Source organism: Bactrocera latifrons, unplaced genomic scaffold (assembly GCF_001853355.1).
Source record: "Bactrocera latifrons isolate USDA-ARS-PBARC rearing strain unplaced genomic scaffold, ASM185335v1 scaffold_114, whole genome shotgun sequence".
Taxonomy (NCBI): Eukaryota; Metazoa; Arthropoda; class Insecta; order Diptera; family Tephritidae; genus Bactrocera; species Bactrocera latifrons.
In genome coordinates this window covers 230,961-245,059 of record NW_017534564.1, presented here as the reverse complement: position 1 = coordinate 245,059, position 14,099 = coordinate 230,961, and the positions used below count along the sequence as shown (strand labels likewise).

The 14,099-nt window shown below is 40.1% G+C and overlaps 3 protein-coding genes across 4 annotated transcripts; 1 reads left to right on the top strand and 2 right to left on the bottom strand.

Moving 5' to 3' along the window:
* Window positions 1-193: 193 nt before the first annotated feature.
* Window positions 194-727, bottom strand: LOC108975527 (small integral membrane protein 12). Of its 2 annotated transcripts, XM_018944078.1 has the most exons (3): window positions 669-727; window positions 482-627; window positions 194-419 (listed from the first exon to the last, which is right to left on the bottom strand). In XM_018944078.1, exons 1-3 carry the CDS (start codon window positions 725-727, stop codon window positions 289-291), a joined length of 336 nt encoding a protein of 111 aa, XP_018799623.1. In that variant the 3' UTR covers window positions 194-288. The 2 variants fall into 2 exon arrangements, with proteins under 2 accessions (XP_018799623.1, XP_018799614.1); XM_018944069.1 differs by having other exon boundaries at window positions 482-681.
* A 353-nt stretch (window positions 728-1,080) lies between these two features.
* Window positions 1,081-1,867, bottom strand: LOC108975988 (anaphase-promoting complex subunit 10). The gene is made up of 3 exons (XM_018944858.1): window positions 1,669-1,867; window positions 1,376-1,612; window positions 1,081-1,323 (listed from the first exon to the last, which is right to left on the bottom strand). The coding sequence occupies exons 1-3, from the start codon at window positions 1,784-1,786 to the stop codon at window positions 1,130-1,132; spliced, it is 549 nt and encodes a 182-aa protein (XP_018800403.1). The 5' UTR covers window positions 1,787-1,867; the 3' UTR covers window positions 1,081-1,129.
* Window positions 1,868-2,149: 282 nt separating this feature from the next.
* Window positions 2,150-4,005, top strand: LOC108975980 (probable trafficking protein particle complex subunit 13 homolog). Its single transcript, XM_018944844.1, has 6 exons — window positions 2,150-2,303; window positions 2,356-2,541; window positions 2,596-2,797; window positions 2,857-3,169; window positions 3,226-3,354; window positions 3,411-4,005. The coding sequence occupies exons 1-6, from the start codon at window positions 2,264-2,266 to the stop codon at window positions 3,855-3,857; spliced, it is 1,317 nt and encodes a 438-aa protein (XP_018800389.1). The 5' UTR covers window positions 2,150-2,263; the 3' UTR covers window positions 3,858-4,005.
* The last annotated feature ends 10,094 nt before the right edge of the window (window positions 4,006-14,099 follow it).

The following is a 14,099-nucleotide window of genomic DNA, read 5'->3' as shown; positions in this document are numbered from 1 at the left end:
TCTGCACTTATACGTACAATAGAAATATTGATAATGATTTTAGTCATACAAACAGACTTTGTAGTTGTGAATTGGAATGAAGTGTAGGCATGTGTTTCTTATATATATTACATTATTTTATATTGCGATTTCATAACATCCATAAACAATATAATATTTACTATTTTTTCTTACATAAGATATGAACCAGATTTTAGATAAAAATATAATTTCAGTGAAGCAAAATACAAAAAATTTTAGAAGCAAATACAAGTATTTCATTCATAAAGTAGCATACTCTTATAATAATTACTTTGGTTGCAAGGAGGGAGACAAGTTTCTTTCTAGAACATTCGAATTTAGCCGCAGCTTCTCCACGCGTGTTGGGTCAGCCAACTCTTCCTCCGCTAATCGTTCAGCTCGATTTTCAAGTATGGATTCTGTTGTAATTAAATATTTATTAGATATGTGAAATGTCATTAATTATTCTGGATGCACTTACTGTTATATGGCGTATATTTATCAGACAGTATACTTTCCAGGTTGTACCCAATGAATCCCACAACTCCAGCAATGGGAAGTGTTATGTAGACGGCATTTCGTCTTAATATTGCCATTAGAATAGGCCACATTATTAAAAATTTTATTACAATGTATAATTTATTGTTTACGCGATTATACAATATTTACTATTTAATTCAATTGGGCTAAACAAAAATCTTATTGCCGGTGTGCATTTGACAAACATATGATTGTCAAATATGACATTTTACAATCGCGCATTTTCTATCAAATTGCACCACCCTGTGTCTAATTTAAATAGCGCGGATGAAAGTCCTTCGTAAATATACCAAATGCTGACGGTAAATAATATTGGTCCAATTGATAGTTTAATCCAATGTAAAAAAATACAAGATGTGAAATTAAAATTTAAAAATATATACATAGCGGTAGAATGGCTGTGTGAGTAGATTCGAAGATATTACCAACATACTCCTAGACGAAACCTAATGCTAGAGAACAGTCACAAGTGTTTACGATTTCTGCAACCAGTCATGTTTTTATATACAAAATATTTATTATTACATTTAAGGGGTAAGTTTATACAATAATTTAAATTATTATATTCTTACTTATTACAGAAAACTCCTTATCTTATATTATCGTATTTCTTAAAAGTGATCGAAGTAAATTTCTCTTTCGAATTTTCGACTGGTGCGTGTATGCGTATTTGTCGCAAGTGAGTGTCTCTACCGTTCTGATGATTTGCCACAATCGCAATTTGTAACATATATATACGAACAGGGCGAGATTTACCATTTTCCACATGTATAGCAGTCCATCCTGAAATGAGGCTTTATTTATATCACCGCAATTGTTAGGTGTCAGTACTCACCTGTTGGTTCGAAAAGTTCTTGATTTTGCAACTCTTGTAAGTCGTTGAAATTGGAGCCAGTTCGCAGCGAAATACGTGAGGGCGTGTAGCTTTCATCTAATTTGTAGTCAGCATACAAATAAACAGCACTAATACGAGTTTTCCTATGAAACTGTACATTGACAAGATGTGGAAGTTGACCATCTGATTGCCAATAGGTGTCAATTGTATTATCGCGCAGACGTTCAACGCCAAACCCTGCAAAAAACCCTTCTCAGCGCTTGATCATACGCGGTATTTATAATCGTATTCACCTGGTTTGCAGGATGACAAACTCCATACAGCTTGATTGCCTATTTCCCTGACGACTCCTGATCGTTCAAGTGGTAAAGGATCTTGATTGCTAACCTCTTCCTCGGCATTAGCCTCCATTGTTGTTTTTTATGCAAGTATTTTTAAATTGTATATTTATTTTTCAAACAAACAACAAATCATTTGTTTATATGACTTGAACTTGAGTAGAAATGTCAAAAATAATTTGCCGGGCTTGGTCAGCTGTTTAGTATTTTGTTCTTGTATATTGATCGAGTTGCCACTGTTCTCTCACATAATATACCTATAATTTTTGAACATGATTTCTGAGATATATTTTCTATTTATTCTATATTTTACTATTTTAAAACTCATATATTTTATTTATTTTTGTTTTATTGGGAACTTGCATATAAATTATGTATAATTATAAGGATTTAACTATGACTAACATTAGTTAATCAAAATTTGAAATGATATGGCATTTACTACTGTTGCGTTGACGTTTCACATTGGTGTTTTTGTTAGCAAATTGTCTAAAAGAAAAAATATATTTTATTTTACCTGTGATGTGCAAAAATAAACATTGAGATTACAATGAGTCTGGAGCAGGGTGAGCATTTGTTGGCCTTGAAGGGTAAGTTAAATAATAAACGTATAATATATTTACTTACCACCGTTACTTTAAGTGATGAGGCTGACAAGGCCTACCCTCATTGGTCCACAAGTGATTTCCTGCGAAAATCGAGATTTGCCACAACAAACATTTCGACGTCGTATGGTTGAGCACGAAACTACTACAGTTGCGGGTGCGGAAACCTTAGCCGCAGGACAATTTATGCTGCTGCCACAGTCGTTCGGTTCCATATATTTAGGTAACACATTTATTGATCTTTAAAAGTCTGCTTTCTAACTACTTTTATCATTAGGTGAAACATTCGCTAGCTACATTTGCGTCCACAACTGTACTACATACTCTGTAGAGGGTGTTACAGTGAAAGCTGACCTACAATCCAACACCACGCGTATTAATTTACCCATGAATGGAAAGCAAACGAGCACTACGTTATCACCTGAACAAACCCTTGACGATGTCATACGTTACGAAGTCAAAGAAATAGGCACACATATGTAAGTGAACAATGTGCTATAGAAATCTGTAAGATTGTTGACGTGTTAAACATTTTCAGTTTGGTGTGTGAAGTGAATTATACCACTCCTGCTGGATTTCCACAATCTTTTAGAAAATTCTTCAAATTTCAAGTACTCAAACCACTTGATGTGAAAACTAAGTTTTACAATGCTGAAATGGATGAGATCTATTTGGAAGCGCAGATACAAAACATTACCACCGGTCCATTTTGCTTAGAAAAGGTCGAGTTGGACAGTTCGGAACACTATACCGTCACACCGCTGAACACCTTATCGAATGGCGAGTCAGTGTTCTCTTCTAAGAATATGTTACAACCAAATAATAGCTGCCAGTTTTTATATTGCATAAAGGTATCATAAGCTCGCTAAATTTATAAATCATAATTATTATAATCAACTTTCTTTAGCCCAAAGCTGAAATTGCGAAAGACATAAAAGCTTTGCGACAAGCAAACAATGTGGGCAAATTAGACATCGTGTGGCGTTCAAATCTCGGCGAGAAGGGGCGTTTGCAAACCAGTCAATTGCAACGTTTGGTATTTTATGCAAATATTTAAAGCATTTATATTTATTTAATCACATCCTCCTACAGCCATTCGAATACAAAGATGTGCGGCTGGAAGTAATCGATGCGCAGAATATTGTTAAAATAGGTGAACCTTTCACGTTTGTTTGTCGCATTACAAATACCGCGGAACGAATAATGGATTTGCTGGCAAAACTAGAAGCACCGCTTGAGTTTGGTTGCGATTATACGGGTGCAGCTGAATTCGGCATTGGCAAATTGGCGCCGGGCGAACAACGCGAATTTTCGCTTACAATTTGTCCAGCGCGTCTAGGCCTAATCAAAATCAGTCCGTTACTATTAACCAATGTACTGCAGCAGGAGCAGTATATCATCGAAAAGGTGGTTGACGTATTTGTCGTCGACACAGATTATCACGAAGATGAAGCATTCCAGGTAAACAAATTCGTGCGTTACGACAACACCGTGTCGACGCTAACGGAGGAGCGTACATTGCAATTGCAAGTTGTCTAAGGCTTCCTTCTCGATCTTTGGGCATTCAAGCGTGCGATCCTCCTCAATGTGTGGCAAGGTTAAGAGTTAAGTTATGCTCATTAGCCAATTACTGTAAAAGTATGTGTAATTTTTACCACAATATATGTATGTATGTATTTCGGTTTTATCTTGGACATTTTATTATTGTGTTTAAAATATTGTAGTTTTATTTGCCAACGATGATCAGCGGCATTTCACATTGCATTACTTCGGTGCAATCAAAAGTTCAAAGCGTTCTTAAGCCTTGATGCAGTTTGTTGTACTTAATCGCTTATTATCGCCTGCGTAAATTAAGTAAATAATTCAGTACTTATCAGCAATATTTTCCATCCATCAAAGTTGCTTTGCATTAATTGAGAAATTTGCATTTTAAAATGCAATCCAAAAAGTGGCCGCTGCTCATGCGCACACCATTTTATTTTTTTTTATTTTTTATTTTATTTTATTTTTATTTTATTTTTATTTTTTATTTTTTATTATTTTTTTTTTTTGAATTGACAATGTACAGACTGTCTCTTATACACATCTAGATGTGTATAAGAGACAGATATGTATGTATGCAAGTATAATATATGTACATTGTACTATGTGCACATTGCTTCATCTAACCATTTTTGGTGAGAAAATGTCAATATTTTTATTAATTGATTTAAGTGGTTTTTTTTATATATTTTTTTTTAAATTAATTTTTTAATTTTTTTAAAATTTTTTTTTTAAATTTTTTAAAAATTTTTTTTTTAAATTTTTTTAAAATTTTTTTTTTAAATTTTTTTATAATTGCAATGCAATTTGGCTCGTAAATCTTGTTGCGCTATGCGAATTTGTTCGAGCCGAAATTTACGATTTAGTAAATGTTTCCAAGTCTATGCATTTTTAAAGTGTAACTGTCCGTCGCACACTTGCACATGTCATTGGTGGCTGTTAGTTGTTGTTTTTGCTTAGTTTGTGTCCTCGTTTGCTTGCAGGTGGCAGCTTGTGGACTACGGCGCATGCGGGTGCTGACTAGCTGGCGCGCCTGCTCCACACATACATACATATACACATGCTCATACATATTCATGTGCTTTTTTGTACATACATATACATATGTGACTGTGTGATTGTGTGTTCTTGTAATTTATGTACAAATGCGCCTGCGCGGAGATGTTTACAAGCTCGCGTGCACTTTTTTTTTTTAGAAGCAGACACACTCTGCAACATTTATTTTTGTGCGGACACGTGTATGTGCAATCGCACATTTGAACGATGTAGTTTCTTATCGCACGCACAATAAATCCCCGAATGTCATTAGCTCGCTGATTTTCCAAAGATATATTGCGCCGTTAATGCTAATACCTTTCTATCTAATTTTCATGCGGTTACAGCAGCGACATACCTGTGCCGCCTTCCGCGTCAATAGATTCTGCCGTCTGGAAAAATGTCGCTGTGCCTTACAAGCGAGCTTTTATTAAATATTCACGGGCGGAGAAGAACACTACCGTGCTAGTAAGTCTTTCATGGCTGAACTGCGCGCTGTAAGCCAATCCAAATAAAATATTTGGGCGTCGGGGTCTATTAATATGATCGCACTAGATTTCGCACTTTTGATAAATTTCAGGTGTCTTTTATAGATTGCGAGTTGATCACAAAATCATTTCCTACAACAAACTTCTTTTCAACATAACCCCTCACATTGTGAAAATCCCTATATGAAATTAACTATTTTACTTCTCAAGCTTATTCTTTACTTCCCACAATAGACCCTCTTACCTAACCGGTGTGTTACGTTTGATAGTCTCCATTTTTTCACACCGCGTATGACTGCGCTCATTAACAAAGTACACAACCGCAGCAAGATCCTCAGGTCGCTAGCCGGTAACACCTGGGGCAAGGTCAAACAAACTTTGTTGACCACTTATTGGCCGCAATTGGCCGGCCAGTCAATAATTATGCTCCCCTTGTTTGCCTACATACGAAAGAATGAAGCTGAGAAAGATACGGGCAAGTGAGGACATTGCCCTCCGTACGATTATAGGATTTAGTCTAACCTCTTCCGTTGAACCACATTATAATATGGCTCGCATGCTTTTGATAGAAGTATATAATGCACCTCTCTCCAAGCAGACACCCTAGATGACCCTGCAGTGTCGCTTGGATGCAGGGAAACGCAAACGAGGAAGTTCCAAACTTGTCAGAACAATGCACTCTGAATTACTGTTATCTCTTATCGAACACCTGCATAAGGAGGCCCGTATGCTCCAAGTTAAGTTCATGATATGAACTCCGCTCTAAGCAGTTTGTGCTGGGGTGCTTTCGCGGAACCGCTTCCTCGGAACTTTAAGAGATCATTCCTCAACTTTGTCGACGACATAAAACAATACGCCGACCAGAGTTCGGACGGAACTAACATCCGATAAGCACTGATCGCCATTCACAATAGTTTTCATCGACTCCCTCTCAATGAATGGCGTATTTGGAGTCAAACCATCACGAATTGCACATGAAGAGCGCGTGTTGCAGCGAGAAATGAGATTGACCCTTGCGCAGCTTCGTTCTGGTTACTGTAGCAGGTTAAGCTCATATTAGACAGAATAGACCCCGACATATCTAATATAAGTTCAGCATGCAATGAGTCCCCGCATGACACTGGCCAGCTCTTTGCATGCCCTGCAAACCTTACTCATCTGACGCCCTTCTCCCTTTGGTCCGACCCCGTCGAAATAGCACGCTTCTTGGATCTACCGTTAAGTGTTTCCATAACAGTTGGTTTTGAACTTTCCCTCAAACAGAGTTTAGGTACTCGCTACAACAACAAAAATAAACGGCACACACGGAATTGTTTAAAACTTTGCGATTGGGTAATGGTCATGTCCGACAACCTTTGGTATGAAACATACTAATTTGCTGTAAAAGAGTAAAAGCGTGTTTACTTTGCGTCACAAGCTTGAAAAGAACGAAAATTTGAGGAATTGTTAATATAGTCTCTTTTCAATATAACAACAACATGCCCCTGCTTTTTTGTCTTTCTCTTTTGCTTGAAGTCGAACCGCTTGCTGGGAATATCGTTCCTATAAAACGTCGTCGAACATTAAAAACATACCGACCCAACTTCCTTGTAGTCGAAACAGCACCCACCGCAGGCCGTGAGCTCGAATTGCTAAGTAAAATCAGAGAAAGCCCAGCGCAATTTCATTTTGAATACTCTAGCAGCTTAAACTCCTCTGTCTGGAAAAGATCCCGACATACTAAATAAATGACCTGCGAGCAAAGAGTCCTGGCTTGACACTATCCATCTTTTGTATGCCCTGCTAAACTCATTCACCTAAAACCCCTTTCGATTTGGTCGTTTCCCCCCGAAACAGGCCATTTCCTGGACCTGACGCTAAGTGATTTCCATGACAGTTGATTTTGGATAAGTACTTTTCGGACCGCTCACATATTCTAATGTTTTCGCATATTGAACTTATAACAACAACTATCATTAACATATTTATTTTGAAGCTTACTTACTCTTACTTCCCCGTAAAGTCCAATTCTGGTGGTTTATAGGTAAGCACTCACACTCGCAAGTAGCCATGAAATCACTTGGTAGGCGATATTTCAGGTGATATCAGGAATGTGCTTGGCTCAATTATGACCGAGCGCATCTGAAAACAGTAAAAGCGCACGGATTAAAGCCACTTCAATTACTTTGTAGGCATCTTTAAAGTGCGTTTTTCTTTTATCCATCGATCAAGGGTAGTCAATTTCGGCAGAAATGATAAATTTTAATTTTCCTTGCGCACCGTTAAAATCTTTATGACTCTTTCGAATGTGCGCCGATGAAAAGTCGTCATCATCACTCGTTGCACGTCGACGCAATCACGTGCACATTTTCTCTTAATAACGCCGCAACGCCGCAACGCTGGACATTTTTCCATTTTGATTGAGTATCAATTTTTAATGACCGCCGCAATTCCGCGATGCTAGCTAGGAGTAGTGAAAAAAAAACTTTTTGTTTTGTGGCAAATGCTATTTAATGAACCATTCAATGCGCATTGCTGCCGCGATAAAGCAATTGTGACCATAAAGCCGGAAATATAAAATGCGCCAAAGATTATGCCAGTTTTTTTATAACTGCATTGGCAGCAATCAGCAAAAGCAACAGCGACAGCGACGCTTGAGGCGGCGGTGTCAACTAATGCGCCAGACCACTAAAGAGTCCAGCATTGTGCGCAATTGCGTGCGCTTTCAAACGATGAATGTTGGGACGAGCGCGCCGCAGCTGACGCAGGATGGTAAAATGGATTGACTGACGCAAGGCTGATGCGTTGACTTTTGCGAAATATGTGCACCGTTGATTGGCTTGACTGCAGCAACAGATTGCTTGCGTATATATGTGCGGCGGCTGGGACGGTTGGAGCTACGGTTAGTTAGCTGTTTGATGGTATGAAGCTTCAGCATTTCAACGTAGGCATAGGTGCAACGTAGCAGTCGCTCTTCAAACCGCGCACGCAAGCGCGCGCGCTCACTTGGGAATAAATTAACGCTGGAAATATAAAAGTAGCACAGCGCCTCCCTTTTTATATTCACTTATTTGCTTTCGCTTCATTTTTATTGCAGCGCTTAATGCGCTTCAATGCAACGACCACAAACGCACGCTGCTTGTCTTGTCAATTGAATTTGAGTGTTATACATTTGCTTCAACGCGCATGCCGCGCGCTTCCCTTCAATGTCCAACTAAAATGCATCCTGCTTTTAGTGATGTATTTGCGCGCGGAATTTAGTCAGCATCTGAATTGCGCGTAATGCAAAAATTCCATAACATCAACGCGTCAGCGGTGGCTTTTAGCTTGGCGTCGCTATTTGAGTATTTATCGCTCCTGCGCTTAGTTAATCCGCCGCGCTGCAGCCCGCTCACCGCTCTTACGGCGCGGTTGATACATTAAAAGCAACTACATTACTGCCGCTTTGACTTCTCGTTCGTCGCCTTCGTTGACGCGCTTAACCATTGTCGTTCGCTGTTGCCTTACAACGCGCACAGTCTTACTGCTGTGACACTTTGACAACTTAATTCTATCGTTACACTAAGCAATCGAACTGAGCTGCGCATTTCCTTTGGCAGCACCAGCGGCATGAGCAGACATCATTTACGACATTTACGCACAATTGCAAAGACGCATCTGCGTATATGAGAACAACAACATCGCGTCAACAGTTCGATGGCGGCAAAGCTTTTGTATGAAACCCTCATCAAGTAGATAATTAAGTGGTTTTCCATCAGTTCCTGTTATGTCCCTTACTCTCTGCACTTACCGCCGCCACCGCTCTGTCTCTCCGCTTATCGCATCCTGTCCTCGTTATTTAATCACTTTGGCTAAGTGTAGGGAATTTATAGCGGCAAATATGCTTTGTAAGATGAATGAGTGCGCTCATTTAATCGCCAGTAAATGAGCAATAAACCGAGTGAAACACTTTGAAACCTTAAAGCTCATTAATTGATACATCCCGGTTTTGCAGAGACAGGTATGCTCGTAACTTTAGTTTTTGCTCGAAAAGATTTGACATTAGTTTTTATTGTCGCTAGATCGTTAGAAGTAATAACTCTTTAATTAACGTCGTCCCTCGAACGCGCTTTCACATTGTGCACTTTATGAGTTGTAAAATTGTCGAAGCTTTGGATGACACTTTGTTTGTAATTATGTTGTTTGAATTATCTTCAAAATCATCTCTGACAACCATATTTTTCTTCTCAGGCCGAATTAATGTTGATGAAGTATATAGTATATAGTGGTTCCGAGCCTATCTCAATTTGACAAGACAAGAGACTATTACTTTTGAATATGAGTCTCAGTCGGCAATAGCGTACTGGTTCTCTAAGTTTTGCACTTATTTTTCGTACCCAATCTTCGCACCTTAGTCGAATTATAAATAGCATTTAGTCATTGGTTCTTTATGTAGCCTTATTAAGCTAGGGATCAAGCGGGGTCAAGCGAGCGGCCTGCAAGTCAAAGCTTATTAAATATTTGGAGCTTGAAAACGGTTGCATTTCCATAATACTTAGTTATGAGTTGTCTTTGAAATCTCTTTTTGTGCTTTATTTCTTTCCGATAACTTCATGGATATTTGACTAGCCTTTTTAAAGAGTAAGAAGTTTGTTGGAAATGGAGTTTTATGGGCTATAATTTTGCGATTTTGTCCGTTTTCAAACTGCATCACACGGAGAGCAAGAGAAAGTTGTTTGCTAGGTTAAGTTTAGGTTTGATGTTCGATCCAAAAAGCGGTCCTACTTGGACAGCTGAACGCCGGTGCATTGTGATATCTAAATACTCCTAAGTATTGATCAATACCAATTCCCGCTATTTTAGCAGGTTCGCCGAAAATATGACTGCTAATCTCAATCTCAGTCCTGAAAAGCTGGACAGTGCAGGATAAACTGACTGGGTGGTTTCGACTCACCTTCGTCCAAGCAGTGTCCGAAAAGATTTTTAGTCTTACCCAATGCAAGCCTATTGGCAAGATAATCCTTTCAAAAAGCAGGTAGTTCAGTGGATCTCCTCCGTTATACGCTGGGCCAGAAGGATCTTGTACTCAAGCACATAATCTAGTGTTTAATCAGAGCTTGCTAAGCTCACATTCCTTACCTAACTTTTAGCAACCAGTGGGCGAGCTCAAAACTCCCACTACTATTACCGACCTATTGTTAAAGCTTACTGCTTATAACAGACTGGTCTTCGAAGAAATAAATCTATTGGACGGTACCTTTATGGAAACCACCTCAACTTGAAATCTACTAAAGTGATCCGGTATCTTAAAACTAACTTGACGGGAAGCTTTTTCCAGTAAACTCTGCCTCCAAACCTTCTTCTAAGCTTCGTCTCACCCGTGAAAAGGCTCGGTCCGCCTCTTCTCCAGCGACTTCGCTCAATCCACATATCATCTCGCCAGGTGCAGGTATTTACTCTATTTTTACACTAAGAAGTTTTTCCACTAATTTCTCAGGTCTCCTCTAGCTGGTCTTTCCAACGGAGTCGAAGTGTTCTTCTTCTTCTGCTTCCCCCGGCAGTTACTGCGTCAAATACTCTTAGAGCTTGAGTGTTTTCCTCCATTCGGACCACATGACCTAGCCTTGTAGCCGCTGTCTCTTAATTAGTTGAATTATGTCAATGCCGTCGTATATCTCCCACAGCTCATCGTTCAATCAAATGCGATATTCGCCGTGGCCAACGCACTATAGACCATAAATCTTTCGCAGAACATTTGGTCTTTGTTTGTCGAGAGAGGACTTTACTTTTCAATTTCCTACTCAGTCCGAAGTAGGAATTGTTGGCAAGAGTTATTCTGCGTTGGATTTCGAAGATGACGTTGCTGATTCCAAGATAGACGAAATTATCTACGACCAGCGGTTGAACACTCTTATTAAAGATTATGCCTTCTCGATTCAGCTCTACAGCTCAAATAATTTTCTCCAGCAGTAGATTGAAGAAATCGCACGATAGAAASTCGCCTTGCCTGAAACCTCGTTTGGTATCGAACGGCAAGAAGAGAGGTCCTTCCCTATCCCGTCGGAGCTTTTGGTATTCCTTATCGACAGTTTACACTGCCGAAAGCAGCTTTGAAATCGATGAAGAGGTGGTATGTAGATCCTCTCTTCATGGGCATATAGCGAATATCTGGTCAGTTGTTGATTTTCCAGGCCTAAAGCCATTCTGATAAGGTCCAATCAGTTTGTTGACGGCAGGCATTAATCTTTCACACAATATAATTGATAGAACYTTACATGCGATGTTGAGGAGGTTTATTCCACGGTAGTTGGAATCCTTTTCGTAGATTTGGCAGAGCACACTTAAGTTCCAATCGTCGGGCATGTTTTCGTCCAAGAAACTGATGATCAATCGTTACATACAAATCGACTTGGCCAATATATTAAACAGCCCAAACTAATTTATTCAATTAAAATTTTCTATTSAAATCAACATTCATAGTAAATGACGTCAGTGTCAAGTATCGCTTGATTGGTGCGCCCAAAAGCTTAGGCCTGCGCCCATAGAGACTACCTCAGACTTAMGCTGATCACCATTTTTGTCAATAATTTGGTTACTGTAAATATAGATACACAGTTTCAGCTATAGTGCCATACTGGGCTGGGTCGGGCGCTGTTAAAAGAGCTCTTCAAGTCGCAAGTAGAACCAGAGCAAAGTTAAAGAATTGAAAATTATTATTTCGTGTGCGCGCAAGCGGTGGAGCGTTGGAATGCRGCGACAACGCGGAGACAGCTGAAGACAATGCTTTTCGCAGTTATTGYAGCGCGCCAGACGCGGAGCTATTATTATAAGCATTTTTGGCTTTTTATCACAGYGCTCACAATTACTATTGCTGTTGTTGTTTGCTGTTCGTTGTTGCCTGTCAATGCGGCAGTGGTCGCATTGGAATGACATAATTGCCTCCCAGTGCTGCACCGSAATGGCCGCGACGACGGCAACGGCGGCRGCGACAGGTTGAGAGCACAGTCTRTCCGSSCATTTTGTTGTTGCAAACATTTTTCCTAAATTGACATAATGACAGATGTACGAGTGCTGGTGGTGGTGTGTATGTGCKTCGCAGCGCAAAGAACAAATGCTACAGCAACAACAAGAACAACTCAGAAGTATAATGAGAACAATGCTTAATAAACGGTAACAAAAGCATTGCTGCTGGAAATCAGACAAGCGACCGAAAGACAGCAACACTGGTGGTGCTGCTGCTGTTTGTTGTTGCTTTTATTTCGTGAGTTGCAATTGTTTGTTAAGTGAATTGCATAAGAATGTAACCGCCACGCCGCCACTGCGCACATAGCGCTGATCTCTACCGCCGCAGCGCAGTTGGGTCGCCAGCGGCGGTGGAGGCGCAGGCGGCGGCGCACAATCAATGCCACTGCGGCCGTCACTATGCTCTACTTTGTTTCACTCGAAATTTAAATATTCACCACAATTCGTTTGTAATGCGATTCGTCGTTGGCAATTGAATTGTAAATTCAGTTGTCGTCGTTCTCGTTGCCTGACGTCTGTCGTGCCAACGCGCCGTCCCGGCACACACTTGGTCGCGCTGCCACTGGTGCCGCCGCCGCCGGTGATTTTATTCTGAAGCGCGCGCTTACAAGGCCTCATTAGCGTAATGCGGTTGCGACTCTGGCGGTCAACATGTCCAAGTGTCCGCATATTTCCGGTAGCGCATCCACCAGCGCTCACGCTTGTCCACCCGCTCGTTGCAGCGGCTTGCAGCGAGGAGCAGCGCAATTGTCATGTCATATGCACTGCTTCTCCAGTCTGGAGTTTTCTAATGATCTCAGGCAGTCGGACAATGGGACAGCAACAGTCGGCTGGTCGGCGCGCAGTGAGTGAGCGTGCGTGCACAGTAATTGTGCCGTTAGGGCAATTGCCAATCGATGCCAGGTTGGCGCATGTATGCGGTGGGTGTTGCAGTGAGCTACCCAAATGTGGCTGATTTGACATTGGAGTCGCTTCTGTTATTATAATCGCTTGATGAATTAAGCATAAGGCTTCAAATTAGAAATTTCTTTACATAAATTATGCCTTTAATTGAGCTCGGTAATTTTTTTTATAACTTTTTTTATTTTAATCAATGAACATAGTCGCATTAAGCAATTCCGTAACTCATTTAAATTTCTAGATGATAATGAATATGTCTTTTTTAATCGATACTTTCAGTCTCTCTCTGAATCATTCTTTCAGTAAATAATTCTCTATCCTAATATCTACTCTTTGCATTGTTCATAGTCTAGTGGAACAGATATATTACCACTGATCGTCTAGGGGTTCTGCTCTGTCCTGCTTTGTTGATATTTATACTATTTTCCTTGGGCTTAGAGCAGTTTCGGTCTTGCATTATACCTGTTATTTCAATTGCCAACCGATTTTGCATAATTTGGAGTGTAATGTGTGATGCAGAGGCGTGGACGATGACAACATCTGATGTTATCCTTTGGACGAGATATTCGAAGCCGTTGATATAGTTTAGCGAATTACGAGACAGAGTTATGCTGGCGTTTACCTGTCCGTATGGATGAAAATACTCCAGATCTGAAAGTATTCGACGCAGTACCCATCGGGGGAAGAAGAGGAATACCTACACTCCGTTGGAGAGATCAGGTGGAGAAAGACCTGGCTGAACTTGGTATCTCAAATTGGCGCCAAACTGCGAAAAGAAAAAACGCGGTGTGTACGCCAGTAAAGAAGAAGGAGTTTTAATGAAACAGTTTTGTAT

What these genes read in the sequence shown, in the direction of transcription:
- LOC108975527 (XM_018944078.1), bottom strand. Translation starts at nt 727, where the DNA reads ATGTTTGTCAAATGCACACCGGCAATAAGATTTTTGTTTAGCCCAATT. An exon ending in AGCCCAATTGAATTAAATAG is followed by an intron (nt 628 to 668) that starts TAAATATTGTAT and finishes ATTATACATTGT; the next exon opens with AATAAAATTTTTAATAATGT. An exon ending in TAAATATACGCCATATAACA is followed by an intron (nt 420 to 481) that starts GTAAGTGCATCC and finishes TAATTACAACAG; the next exon opens with AATCCATACTTGAAAATCGA.
- LOC108975988 (XM_018944858.1), bottom strand. Translation starts at nt 1,786, where the DNA reads ATGGAGGCTAATGCCGAGGAAGAGGTTAGCAATCAAGATCCTTTACCA. An exon ending in TTTGTCATCCTGCAAACCAG is followed by an intron (nt 1,613 to 1,668) that starts GTGAATACGATT and finishes GGTTTTTTGCAG; the next exon opens with GGTTTGGCGTTGAACGTCTG. An exon ending in AGAACTTTTCGAACCAACAG is followed by an intron (nt 1,324 to 1,375) that starts GTGAGTACTGAC and finishes GCCTCATTTCAG; the next exon opens with GATGGACTGCTATACATGTG.
- LOC108975980 (XM_018944844.1), top strand. Translation starts at nt 2,264, where the DNA reads ATGAGTCTGGAGCAGGGTGAGCATTTGTTGGCCTTGAAGG. An exon ending in GTTCGGTTCCATATATTTAG is followed by an intron (nt 2,542 to 2,595) that starts GTAACACATTTA and finishes TTTTATCATTAG; the next exon opens with GTGAAACATTCGCTAGCTAC. An exon ending in CCAGTCAATTGCAACGTTTG is followed by an intron (nt 3,355 to 3,410) that starts GTATTTTATGCA and finishes ATCCTCCTACAG; the next exon opens with CCATTCGAATACAAAGATGT.